Genomic DNA, 14,433 nt, shown 5'->3' on the forward strand with positions numbered 1-14,433 from the left:
AGGTAAACACCTGTCTCGAATTCATGAGGAAGAAGCATATCTGCAGGACAGTTACTTCAGAAAAGCAGTAGAAGGGCTAGTCAGCGCTTTCCCCTCCCTTTTATCTTCCAAATTTATGCTTTTCAAAGTGGCATTTTAGTAAGAAAAGCAGCCACCCAGATCTTTATTTACACCCACATTTTGTTTAGTATTACCCTGATTTTCAAAAGATAGATTTAAGTTTACCCTAACAGATATATCTCCCTTATCTGGAAGCATAATCTGGAAGCATAATCTGGAATCCTCTCATAACCTTGGATTATCTCAGCCCAGTGGGTCAGGTCCACAAAGGCAACTGGGAGAATTGGTCATGTTGCCAAAGTACATAATGTCTGGATTTAGAAGCTTTTTATTGGGCTGTGGGACATAAAGTTGGACATTCTGAACCATTAGGAAGAAGGTAAAGCAAATATTTAAATGTGTGGTGAGAGCAGCATTTTGCATGCTATGATTTAGGCCAAACAGTAGAAGGGACCCTGACTAGAAGATCCCTGGGGTCCCTCCCAACTCTACAATTCCATGAAAGTCCTTGAAGGAGACATTAATGATTACATGCTCACTCTGAATATCTGCTGTGGTCTGACAGGGATACTGAGTGACTGACAGATCACAGTGACATCCATGATACCTTCAGAACTCATTGGCTAACATGTTGTGAAAGAACCTTTTCTACTTCTATCTATTTTCCCCTCCCTTCCATTGACTTCCTTCCAGTGAATGTTGTTTTTACTTCTGTGCATTGACAACATGCCACCTTTCATAATAACAGTTCTTTAAATTGATCCTCCTTACCATCTAGTAAACTTGCTGTCAGCCTAGCATGAGGGACAGTTGGCAACTCTTTCCATGAGACTCAGACCTGATACTTTCTGAAAACTGCTTTCAGTTCATGCTCCATTTAATTTACAACCATGAACTACTACAACTGTCAAGAAAGAGATGGGGTTTTTCATCACCCTGCCTTTCACAATCAGTACTAGCAGGGAATGATGGGCAGGCAGAGGAATGTTCTATACAGTCAAGCAGTCACAACCATTGCAATAGGCTTGGTGCCACATTTCTGTAAGATTCCACTGATGGAATTATTTTCTTTAGCAGCCTATCAGTAATTAACATTCCTTCGTTCCTCTACTATGCTTCTATACACACATGTGCAATATAGTATCTGCAGTATGGGCATTGATTCAGCAATAACAAGAAGATTTGGGCATTGTATAATCGTCCGTCCCAAAAAAGGTTCCATTACATTTTGAATTGCGACTCATCCTGATATTTAAATGTCAGAGAATAAACATTTTCTTCACTGTATGATAAACATAAAACATTCAATGAAGATAATAGAAATGGAGAAAAAATATTCAATAGGTCAATTCATAACTATATTTATTAATTTTATTTCCCAATATTTATTTACCATTTGATTGATAGAAGTGGTTTACAAACCGAATAAAGAAATAAAATGATCAGTAAAAAAAGTTTAAAACAAGTACTTTACACATTCAAAAATATTTAAAATCAATTATTAAAACACACGCCAACATTTTACATGTCTGGATAGGCTTGCCTAAACAAAAATGTTTTTAGCAGGTACTGAAAAGAGTAGTTAGGGTGCCTGCCTGGTGTCAATAGGCAGGGAGTTCCAAAGTGTGGGTTCTACTGGTTATGAAAAAGACACGGAATAACTGGGAAATGAGAAATAGGTACAAGGGTTGGTGGAGAAAGTTCCAGATTCTCAGCAGTGTTGTTTTTTATTCCTCACATGGGCAAATGAAGCAAAGAGAAGACAATTAATGATCAGAGAAGCTATAATATGTCCTTGTCTTTCTTTGCTTTTTTTGTTCATCTCCCTCAGGTAGAGAAAAAGCAATTCAACAGTATGTCCAACTCAACTTACTGCATATTTATGGTCAACAAGCCCTATGCTATCACCTGCTCTGTGGTTGCCTTCTACATTCCGTTTCTGCTAATGGTGCTAGCCTACTACCGAATATACATTACAGCCAGGGAGCATGCTCATCAGATACAGATTCTTCAGCGTGCAGGGGCCCCGACAGATGGGAGGCCACACCACCCTGACCAGCACAGCACTCACCGTATGAAGACTGAAACTAAAGCAGCCAAGACCCTCTGTATAATCATGGGGTGTTTCTGCTTATGCTGGGCACCATTCTTCATCACAAATGTAATAGACCCTTTCATAGATTACGCAGTTCCTGCAAAGATATGGACTGCTTTTTTGTGGCTGGGATACATCAATTCAGGATTGAATCCTTTCCTTTATGCATTCTTGAACAAGTCTTTCAGACGTGCCTTCCTCATCATCCTGTGTTGTGGTGATGAACGATACCGAAGGCCTTCCATCTTAGGGCAAACAGTCCCTTGTTCCACTACTACTATAAATGGATCTACACATGTGCTAAGGTGAGTGGCTGTTCAAAACTGGGTTGAGAAAAAAGCAAGGATAATTCTGTTTTCATCCACTATGCGGGGAGCGGGGATGGATTTTTTGTACTGAAGTAGCCAGGGCTATGGCCTGATTTAGAAAAGCTGGCATGTTCACATTTCAGTGGGTTAGCCATGGCCTCCCCTCACTCAAATCTTCCTCGCTGTTCTCAGTATGGCAACAGGTATGAAAGAGGTATCCTGCGAAGGGGATCTATAAATGGAGCTTCATGGTGGAGCACAAGAGGAAAGGGAGAACATATGAGTGCAGAGGAGTGTTGTGAAAAGAGAAAGTGTCAAGGGAAAGGAATGTCTCCACAGATACCAGAGATATCTCATCTAGTAACATGGTTCACCTGGATGTACTTGACTAATGTGCACTTTGTTAATACTAAAGTTGATTGTCCTGCCAAAATTAAATTCCTTGCAAATTCCTTTGGCACCTATCAGAGACATGATGCAGTGCCACTGTCTAGTCTCAGCATGGGCTAATATGTATGTCACACTGGGATTCCAAAGAAATCAGTCAAAATGTTTTGATCCTAAGGAATTATTTTACAGATATCAATTTGAGTCATTTACTTTGTAAGCACCAAGTCAGTAATTTTTCTGGCTGAAGTGTTACTATAGGATGCATAACAATGTTTTTGTGGAGGCAATGAGTAAGACGTGGTCTATTATTAACAGGCCTTTTGTTTAAAGCTCACATGAAGTTGAACAGGTATTGAACAATACTGAAAGTTTTACTAGTTATTATTTATATGTTGTTGGTATCTGTCTAGCTCAAGAGACAATGGAGTGCACCATCAGTGGTGAAGTCAAACTGCTGGAGAATCACAGCACCTGCTGTGGCTGCAGGGACTGGTAATAACTGCTGCCTCCCACGTTGTTTTTGCTGTGTTAGCAACACTGAAGTGGACTCTCCAGGGCACAAGCCTGGGCAATGTAAATGCAGGCCCTGTACTGCCCAGATGACAAGATCCCCCTCTTGTTCTTGTTGATGTGGTCCAAAGGAAAGCAGAACAATACGTTTGGCAGCAGGAGATGCTGGAAGGAGGCATACAAGATGCCATCCAACCATCTTACAAATTCTATTCTGGATTTCTGTAGGGTTTACTCCTTAGCCTTTGATTCTCTCAAATATATTCTGCAAGGCAGTGGAGGTTTAGGGTCAGAGTTTTCCTCCTTCTAGATGGGCTACCTTCCCAGGTTGATGAGCCCCACCTGCCCCTCACTTCCCTCTACAGCCATGCAGAAACCACCTTCAACTGTTGGACCCATTATTGCTCTCATCCACTTAATCCACCAGAGCCTGTCTTTGCATGCAAGGAAAGTCCCTAACTCACTGAGAGTTTGAGACCCATTGGCTACCGTCACATGTATAGCCCAGCTTTTCTACATCCATTGTTAAACATGGCTCAGTGACCCATTGGCTACCGTCACATGTATAGCCCACCTTTTCTACATCCATTGTTAAACATGGCTCAGTGACCATAAGAAGCAACACATCACCTAAAAATCCAGTACAGTTTCCCAGAAGAAACAGTAAAGAACATATCAATCAGATGCTCAGAAGAACCAAAGAGTTTTTACCATGTATAAAATATATGTTAGTAGGCATTAGTCTTATGTCCAGGATATAGGATCCAGAAACATCCAAACAGAAAATCAGTTCAAGTAAAAAGTAAAAAAGTAAAAATGACTTGGTTCCATGACTCAGAACACTGAGTCTAGTCTTTTCTAAATTAGTTAATTTGTATAAGTTAATTTGTTTTTAAGGGGAGAGGGACAGGGCTGCCCTGGGAGTGGGCCCTAGCCAACGGAATGGCTGGGGCAGCTTCCATGGGGGGGATGCATTGGGACACCTGATCTCAGTGATCACGGGCATGAGGATTTCTTATTGTTGCTGAGATAACAAAAGGATTATTCCTGGTTTGCAAGGTTACCTACAGATTGTCAACCTTCCTACAAATACAGTGGTGCCTCGGGTTAAGAGCTTAATTCATTCTGGAGGTCTGTTCTTAACCTGAAAGTGTTCTTAACCTGAAGCACCACTTTAGCTAATGGGGCCTCCTGCTGCTGCCGCGCCGCTGGAGCACGATTTCTGTTCTCATCCTGAAGCAAAGTTCTTAACCCGAGGTACTATTTCTGGGTTAGCGGAGTCTGTAACCTGAAGCGTATGTAACCTGAAGCCTATGTAACCTGAGGTACCACTGTATTTGAGCTCATGACCTTAAATTTTTTACTTAGCATTAGTTGCTATGATGGCTGAGGCATAAAACTTTCAAGGGAACAGAGGAGATTGTGTTTCTTCGGCCTGTTTATATAAAATTGGGAAATGCTGAGGCACTAAGATTAAACTCCACTGAACAGCGGAAAAGCTTGCTTCATCATGCAGGCTTCCATCCATCCTCCTCCCAGCTGGAGATTCTTTAACGATCGAACATAGCTGCTCAGGAATGCCTGTTGTGCACACTGCTTCATCAGAGAGCAATTATGTTTTGGTTTTCTCAGCTTCCTGAACTGATGAAGAAGGTGTTCGTTAGGTCCCTATGTGGTTGTAAATTTTACTTGGGGTTTGATAATAGAGAGTGGTCTAATGGTGATCTGTGGTCCACTCTGCTTACCTAAAACTGTGGGGGCGGGGTTAGAGCTGGGGCAAGTGGGGGCGGGGAGTTAAATTGCAGAATACATTTTTTATTTTTATTTTTAAAAAGGTGTCATTGGAATAAGACAAGAAGCAAGTCTTGGAGCAAAAGCATGGATCCCCCTTTCCTCGAGGGCTCATCGTAATGTGTCCAAACTGTGTGTTGAAGTTTAAAATTGCATGTGTTATGACTTCCAGTGCTTGTGGCCACCTGGAAGTCATGCTGGTGAGTCACAAGTGGGGGAGAGACACCGTTAAGGAATTGGCAAAAATGTAAAGGTCTCTCCAGCTATGCTGATCTCTGTGTCAAAAAAACAACAGGGTATTGTTTGGAGACACTTTCATGCTCTCAGGGCTCATGAAAGACTTTCCAAAGAAGCAAAACCAAGTCTTTTTATCCGGGGGTCAAATGTAGTCAGTGACTGCCTATGCCTTTTTGTGTCTGACGAAAAAACTCGGCCACCAATCAGCTATATAAGATGAGTTTGTTGGATCGGGCCAATGACCTGTCCAGGCCAATGTCTTGTTCTCACAGTGGCCAATCAGATACCTGTGGGGGGACCTGCAAGCGGGATGCAAGCACAGGAGCACTCTCCCCTGCTGCAGTTTCCAGCAACTGGTATTCGGAAGCATTAATGCCTCCGACCGTGAAATATAGATTTATTTCAGTAAGCAGTAATTTATTCTTTGATATCTGCTGTTTTCAAAACAAATTTCATCCACAGCTACAGAAGAGGATTTGCAGTGAGAGGAATGATACATCTGTGCAAACTGGGAAATCTGTGCAGCCATTATGAATTTATTATATATAAATATTTGGACACTTAAATCATAAGCAGCACTATGCTGAAGGGCATGATTGAATGCATTCCATACTGTACAGAATTTAAGTACTCATCTTAGTTTAGATTGATTTCTGTATTTTACAATTACTAATGATAGGTTTAGGTTTCAGTTCCTTCCAGCTCTAAGCAGCAGGTTTGTGAAGCAATGAGTGTAATGAAACATGAGTTTTCATCGCACTCAAGTCAAGATGCATCAATTTAAACACACCATTTCTTTTATCTGAACAACAAGAAAGCTTTTGATACAGACTTTTACTAAATTTTGCAGGATTTCTTTCTCTAGGAACAACAACAAGAAACCAAGCTGAAATAGTTAAATATAAGAATTATAATGCTATCTAGTATATGTATACTTGCACGGCAAATGACTCTACAGGTGCTGGCAAACGTCTTTAGCTTCAGTCTCAGAAGTCATAAAATCTTGATTCAAAGGGAGGAATGCAAGCTCCTGAATTCTTCTGCTTAGATTCAATTCCAGTCTGGAGAATTGCAAGCATCCACTCACCCCTAAACCCACAAAAGAGAAACTGCCAGTTGTCAAGAGTAACTTCTTCTAGATGTGCAAAATTATCAAAAGCAAGATTCCTACAATCCAATGAGACAGGGAGATCTTTGCTGCTCCTTCCTTGTGAGTAGAGCACATAATGCCAGTGAATTTTTCCTACAAACTGGAAGGACAATGGAATTCCATATGTAGCTGGACCTATTCTGTAGTGTGAAAATGGATTAATAATGCATGGAACACCTTGTCTGAAGGTTCAATTACGCCAGGTATGGGGAACCTAGAAAGCTTCAGGTGTTACTGGATTACAGCTCTCATTGTACTTGACCATTAGTCCTTGCTGAGTGGGACTGATGGGAGTTGTAGTCCAACAATACATGGAGGGCCACAGGTTCCTCACAGTCCAATAGTGCCTGATTATTTGCAAATGTTGGCAAATTTCTCCAGTGCTGAGAAGCTTATTGCCTCTGAACCTGGAGGTTTAATCAAGCCAACATGTCTTACATTTGTTAAGACCTACCCATTGTATCACTCTTAAAAGCCACCTTTTCAGTGTTTCAATGCTAGTTACTTTATTCCACATGCAATTGGCACACAAAACAACTTTCAAATCTGCACTACGTTAGAATATTATCAGGAATATGCTGGGTTTGTGTGTGTTGAGGGCAAGAGTGTCAGTCTCTTATGGCCCCTGGCAGGTGATGCTAAGTCCGGGGTCTCCACAGAGGAAAAAGATGCTACAGGGATTGGACTCAGGGATTGACTGATAGCAAACATGCCAACCCAGAGAAGCAATAGAAAGTACCTACTAACCATAGCCATTTACTATGACACGGAATTCTTGTGTTTATATGAAGATGTGCTTTCTTTTCTCTCTCCTGCTGGCTGATTTAATGTGATCAGAGCTAAGAAAGCCCTTGCTAAGTTCTATTGCAGGGTACCTTAACCCACTCAGTGCAAGACTCAGCCTGAAGCAAAGCATTAAATGTAGCAACATAAAGCAGCACCACAAAACAAACTAAGGGAATAGACAAGCGTTGCTGTGAGGGGTGTGTGACAAAACAAGACCACTTGGTGTCAATCTGGTGCCCCACTGTTTTTAAAGTGACCTTTAAAAAGCTCTATGTGAGTCAGAGCCATAATTTTCTTGCCTGCTATGATTTTAGGTTCCTTTGTATTAGCTTTGCCTCCTACGTAAATGGCAGAAAGTAGCTTGGCCTTCAAAATACATTTTATGATAGCATCCTATAATGAAACAGATTTCAGACCAATATTCTTTCCTGCTGCCTGTCTCTCACTTTGGGTAATTCTGCTAAAATCCTGTTTTCCTCCATATTTCCTTATTTGAAGGCAATCCCAAGGTTTAAACATTCACAACAAAGCAGGGTTTACCTGCACAAAAATATTGGGGTAATTAAGAGAAAAAACGTGGGATGCGGGTGGCGCTGTGGGTAAAACCTCAGTGCCTAGGACTTGCCGATCGTAAGGTCGGCAGTTCAAATCCCCGCGGTGGGGTGAGCTCCCGTCATTCGGTCCCAGCTCCTGCCCACCTAGCAGTTCGAAAGCACCCCTAAGTGCAAGTAGATAAATAGGTACCGCTTTATAGCGAGAAGGTAAATGGTGTTTCCGTGTGCTGCGCTGGTGCTGGCTCACCAGCTGTAGCTTCGTCACGCTGGCCACGTGACCCGGAAGTGTCTTCGGACAGCGCTGGCTCCCGGCCTCTTAAGCGAGATGTGCGCGAAACCCTAGAGTCAGACACGACTGGCCCATACGGGCAGGGGTACCTTTACCTTTACCTTTTTAAGAGAAAAAACAGTGTGCAACAGACAAGCATTTCTTGTTTTCACTTTGTAAATTCTCACCAATACAGTTTTCACCATCAAATCAGACAAAGTAAAAAGGTGAGGCTGAGATGTATATTGATATCCTTATAATTTTTTTGTTGCGATTTTATACATCTATTACTGATGTCATTTGATGACATGGGGCAATCAGCTCTAAAATATGTCCTCCTGTTGCTCTCTGATGTAATTGACTAGCTTCTTTCAAGGACTACAGTTCACCAGAAATACCTTGTTCTCTTCATATGGCTTTCCTTTAATCTTCTCTCCAGTTTTTTACATTTCTCCCCCCACCCCCCACATTAAGCTGAGCCCTGGAGAAGAAAGTCTCCAGAGACAGAATAAAATCATTCATTATATTTTCAGGAAAATTTTTCTAACCATCAAAAAATAATTGAGCACTGTACAGGAGGAAGGGAGCTTATCAGTTCAGCTAAGGATACCTTGCACTCACCCTAAATTGTCTTTTCTAGTACTGGACAGTATTTCAAAGGCGGCTCTTTCATTTTCCATTTCCTTGGATTTCCAATTTGCTGACCCTCAAAGCTGCCACACTAGTCATTTATCACAAACTTTCAATGTGTTTGTAGCTATTAAGGAAGGTAGATATATTTCTCAAATGATGTTACTCTGTTGTTTGCATCTTGCTTAACTTATGTGTCTCCCAGAATGCCAGTGATAGTGGAAGTGTGTTCTTGGTTTACATAGCTAGAAAGGGCAGCTGATGGGTGGATTGTTGAGGTGAACAAACTAAACCTGCTTGTTCAGGGAAGTTTTTCATGTGTGACATCTTAGTGTATTTTTGGTCTTTGTGGAAGCCGCCCAGAGTGGGCAGGGTACAAATATTATTATTGTTGTTGTTGTTGTTGTTGTTGTTGTTGTTAATCATCATTATTATTAAACCTGGACAGAGCCCAGTGGATAACCATGGGACATACAGCTACTTCCTTTCTGAGTAAAGAGACTGGGTACAATGGACTTGGGACCTGCACTTGTTGTGTAAGCCTTTCTGTTGTTCTCCTTCACAAACAAATCTGGGAGTAAGCAATTAATTATATAGCAGATAAAACAGCCGAAAACAGTTTCTGTAACAATGCTACACTGTTTATGCCAGAAAGCCAATGCCAACATTTTTAATGAAGCATTTTTAATGAGGGAAGTTCTTCCTCTCATGCAGAGCTATTTAGTGCACAATGTTGTGGTATCTCAGAAATAAAAGTGAAGGCTAGTTGGAACATCACACCATGTACACAGGTACACAGATTCTGTGCAGTGATATACTAAGCAAATCACCACCACCACCTACCATATGAACTTGCCTTGGCCTCTAAAATGTGCGTTTGGAAGCTCTCCTTTAGATGCTATTCTCCGTGGTGGTTGAAGACCACAGATAATACTTTTTCAGTGATGGTTCCACATTTCTGGAATTTCCTCCCCAGTTGGCTTTGCAAGGAACCAACATTCAGGCTTGATATTAATAAATTTTCATTTTGTTTTCACTTATGACTGGAGCGATCTGTAATTTAGCTGCTACTTTTGTGATCTATTTGTTCTTAACTACTTTGGGATTGTTCCAGTTGCAGATGTCTATGGATTTATTAATGCACCTTTGATAGTTCATAATAGAAAAGCTGGATATAAATATTTTAAATATGTAAAACAACAACAAAAAGCATAACATTTGAATCCTGCTTTCCACAGGGCTGTAGTGACGTATTAGTGTTGCCAGAGTGGGTGTGGTGGTCTACATACATGCATCCCAGTATAGAGAAAGGAGTTATCTCTAGCTTCCAATGCCTTAAGTTACAAGCTTCAGTTTTCATCAAACTATAATGCATACAGTTTAGGAGTGATGCAACTGGCTTCCATCTTTGCGAGGAATCAAAGGTCATGGGTATGTTTCCTTTCGTATATCCTAATGGTGAACATCTCTGTATAATAGAAAACAGCTTGCCTAATTTCCTCAGTTTGGACATAGAAGAGTTTCTTTAGAGGATTGAAAACATTAGAAGTTTCAAGTTCTTAATTAAATTTATGTATTTTGCTTAGATGTAACATTCATATATTTGTCAAAGCAGTGGCATTTGCATTCATTTGCTACATTTATTGTAGAAGCTTTTTTCTCAACTCTTCTTCATATCCTTGCCTGCAAATATCATTATGCGTTGCTTTTTTGTGTATGCCTTTTATTACTCTCCCTCTCTCTGAAGAGCTTTTAAATTGGTACTTTGATGGGGAAGACTTCATTACATTTAACAGAATGTCGTTCTTAAAAGAATCCTGAGTAGCCTGTAGCTATATTAGTCCTGTTGGATTTTGCTCTCCACCTAAGTAAAAAAAACAAACTCTAGGCTGGTAGCTCTCAAACTTCTTTTTTTGTAGACCATTTGGTGGACCAGTTAATAAAGGTTTGTACGTTTACATATCAAAGCACATACATAACTCATATTTTTAATTCTTAATTAGTATCATCACCCAAACAGTACCACATTATGAAAATCGTGGGCTTTAAATCACATCCTTTAAGTGGTAAAGTCAGTGCGTTTTTTCCTGGAAGTACCCAACAGTACCACCACCTTTTTGCGAGGAAGGGGGGCTCTTGGACCCTGTTAGAGCATCACACCTTTCCCCCCCAAGCTCGGGAAGTATTTGCCCAGCTTAGGGAAGGAGGAGCACTGCTGACAGGATCTTGGAGCCCTGCTGCCTTCTTCCCAAAGCTGGGCACAGGAGGCCTCTTCACCTGGCCGGCAAAGCCACAGTAGGTGGGTGAGTGAGGGAGCATCGAGCAGCCAACTGGCCCTCCCCATCCAGCCCTGGCATTCGGCCACTCCCCTCTCCCCATATAGCAACTAATAAAAAAGCTAAGCACGTATACACACTCTGCACGCCCCCATGTTATATTCAGTTCATTAAAATGTGTAAAATACATATGATGTTGGTTGTTAAGCCAACTCAGCCAGATGTGGAACCGGCTAGGGTCCTTGGGTAGTAGGCTATGGTGGAGATGGTGGGGGTCTCAGGTGTACTGCCAGGGGTATGGTGGATGTTGACTCCAAATAACCTGCCCAGGGGCCATTGATGAGGAACTTACACACATCACTCTTGATAATCAGGAGGTCCATTCCCACTCAATAAAGTCCAAGGCGGGCCTGTCCCCCTGGAGCGGCAAGTCATGTCCAGTTTGTTCACCTTCATGGGTTAGGCCTTGCTTCCTGGGGGAGGGGTCACTGCAAGTGGGTCCGCAATGACTCTGCCTTACATATAATAGTCATTTGGTTTATAGGTAGTACTAGAGGTTGGAGGAAAGCCCTTGGTATTTTCATATTTCTGAGTTCTCCGCCCAGGACTGTGGAAAACATGTTCTTTCACTGTTGACAGAAGTGGGTCCTGGTCTTTAGTGAAGTCAGTGTCTTAAATTTACTGCAGAATAAGAAAAAAAAAGGTAAAACTGGCATTGAAAGAAACCCTCTTTTGTTCAGCTACAGATAACTGGAATTAATTGCTGGCAGGGGGGAATGCTCACAGTTTGACCCTGATTTGTACCTTAACAGGAGAAGGAGCTAGACATAAAAACATTAATCTTTGTGCCACAGATATGTTGTGTGTGGATTTAAGCTAAAACTCCAGTACACAGCAAACATATACATACAATGCATGCCATCCTAATATTTTTTACACAGCCAAAAACTCACAAGCAATAGCTAGAATATGTATTAAGTAAATCAATACATGAAACAGTATGTGTTGTCCTTTTCCAGTCCATATTTTCATTGCAACTATTTGGTAACAAAGTACCTAACTTATGTTTCCAAAATACTTCTCTAATTTTTAGCTGTTTATACAATTCTTCCCCTGAGGTTTGTACTCATTCTACACAGCAAAATTGTGGGGATTCCTTGTCATGCTTACATGCAAGAAAGGAATTTTACTAATACGGCCTGTGATTTATTTGTTCTTATGTGACGCTCATGTTCACAAATATGTGTTTTAATTTTTCTTGTAGTCAATACCGACATAAAATATTGGGCAATGGCAGCACACTGAACACAGGAAATACACATGAAGGAATAATCTTTCCCCTGGGGAGAGATGCATGGCAATCTGAACCCAACATTTGGTTAGCAGCATGCAACAAACTATTTTCATCAGGGCAAATGCTGCCATGGGCAGACAAACTTGCATGCTGAGTGCTGATTGTCCCATTCAAGGCAGAAGAAATGCCTTTGCTTCAACCAAAATTCAGCTTCCATGTTGACTTTCCACTGTGGGAACTGAAAGTAATTTCATGGCCCTTTTGCTGAAAAAGCAAGAACTTCAAAAGAGAGGCTGAGGTGGAGGCAGGTGATGAAAGAGGCTAAAAGCGGTATGGGTAGTTTCTACAGATTAATGGAAACATATTGTACAGATATCTCTCAGCAAATGCTGTTATGATAAAGGGAAGGAAGAATTCACTTTTCGCAGCACCACAAGCTACCTGCTTTCTTAATTATCCATCTTAATTTCAAAATGAATCGGTATAAAGGCCCACTTACTTAGAATTTAACCTTCATTAACTTCTACTTTGAAAATGCATTTTAAAATCCCAGAACTGAACTTCAGAGATAATTAAACAAGACATCATAAGAAATGAAAAGAAAGCTGGAATTTCTTTAATGAGCTGTCTTGCACTTTTGCTTTTGTTTTGACAAGGTGTTTTGCCAGTATTGGTTGGCATCTCCAGGATACTGGGCATCTTGCTGTATTTTGTGCCTTGGCTTCACAGCTGTCTGCAACTCCAACCAGTCATAGACGATAGATACCTAGGGCCAGGAGAAATCCTCCATTTCTGAGCCAAAATGAAGTTATCTTTTTGAAATTCACATTCCAAATTTTATGATGCAATTCCCCAACCAAAACATGTGTATATTAGGGGAAAGTATGTATGTAAATGCATATGTTAGTGAAAATAACATACAGAAATGCATAGTATTGTGAAAACTGCAAAAATGTATATATTGGAGGAAATATATACTAAATCCTGGTGAAATTTTAAAGGACTTTTTTTAAAAAAATTGCAAAGTTGATTGATGATTTTTTTTATAAAAAATAGAAACTCAAAATACTGTGATACACTAAGCTTTTGTGGAACCATGCCTGGATGCATAAAGTGTCCTTATCTGTAAGATATGTACATTGGTACATGAGGGGGAGAGATGGCAACCTGTAGTTTATGGTGAAGGAAACATGGTTTGGGTTTGTGGCCACTCCAGACTCCTGGTTAGGGCTCACATGATTGGATTTTCTTCCATTAAAAATAAACACCCATGCATGTATAAAGTGTGCTGGAAATATCAGGCTAGAACTCCTGTCCTTGCAAGGTAGTCAGCTATGTGCTGGTCTGGAAGAATGTTCAGTGGTGTGAGCAACCAACTGCTGTCTGAAGTTGAGAAACAGCTATACCATTTCTGGTATTTAAGACCTAGTCCAGAATATATTTGGAATGGAACATTGACAGAAAAACATTACTCAATGAGCTTGAACTGACCATTTATTTGTTTCGGTGCGGCAATCCATTTACAAGAGTTCACTATTGCTTTGCCTTTGACAGATTAACAGTTAGAATACAGAGACGCCTCAAGAGCGTTGTCAACACTCCTACAAAGAGTGTTTGTGCATTTTCAAAAGCTGTAAAGCTTAAAGTCCAGGCAGCTCTAAAGGTATAAACATCTAATATGTCACCCCTCTCTTGCTGAAATATATGTGAACTGCCTGCTGTAGAGGTGATTTTATCATCATTGCTCCTACCCACCATCCTGAGGTTTCTCAAGCAGCAGGTGTCCTTGTCAGGGAAGTGAACCCTGAGTGGTCCCCCCCCCCAACCACTAGGAGGGGGAAAATGTAAATAGAGGCAGATGAGAAAGCACACAGCAGGACATAAAAGGCTAGTGGAGAACCTGTCTGACTGCCTTAGCAATGATCTCTGTCTCTTTCCCTTTCATGTTTGCTGTTGTTTTTAATATCTGGCCCTCTTTCTTAGTATTTTCAGAAATGCCCTCACTGTCAAGCATTGTGTTAGTCTTCCAAACCCTTCTGCTTTACATTTAAAGATCAGGCATCTTGGATATCTAATCCAGCATG

The 14,433-nt window shown here is 40.9% G+C and overlaps 1 protein-coding gene across 6 annotated transcripts in view; it reads left to right on the forward strand.

The window, feature by feature from the left end:
* The window catches only part of HTR4 (5-hydroxytryptamine receptor 4), a 169,888-nt gene that overhangs the window by 108,129 nt on the left and 47,326 nt on the right, over nt 1–14,433 (forward strand). For 5 of the 6 annotated variants that reach the window (XM_083597354.1, XM_083597356.1, XM_083597355.1 and 2 more), the window contains one exon: nt 1,892–2,460. In XM_083597354.1, coding sequence (XP_083453480.1) covers nt 1,892–2,460 — 569 coding nt within the window. Of the gene's footprint in view, nt 1–1,891; nt 3,903–3,969; nt 4,150–14,433 lie in introns of those variants that run through there. The other variant, XM_083597358.1, reaches the window with a different exon arrangement.

Source organism: Podarcis filfolensis (assembly GCF_964270895.1).
Source record: "Podarcis filfolensis genome assembly, chromosome: 2".
In the NCBI taxonomy this organism is placed as follows: domain Eukaryota; kingdom Metazoa; phylum Chordata; class Lepidosauria; order Squamata; family Lacertidae; genus Podarcis; species Podarcis filfolensis.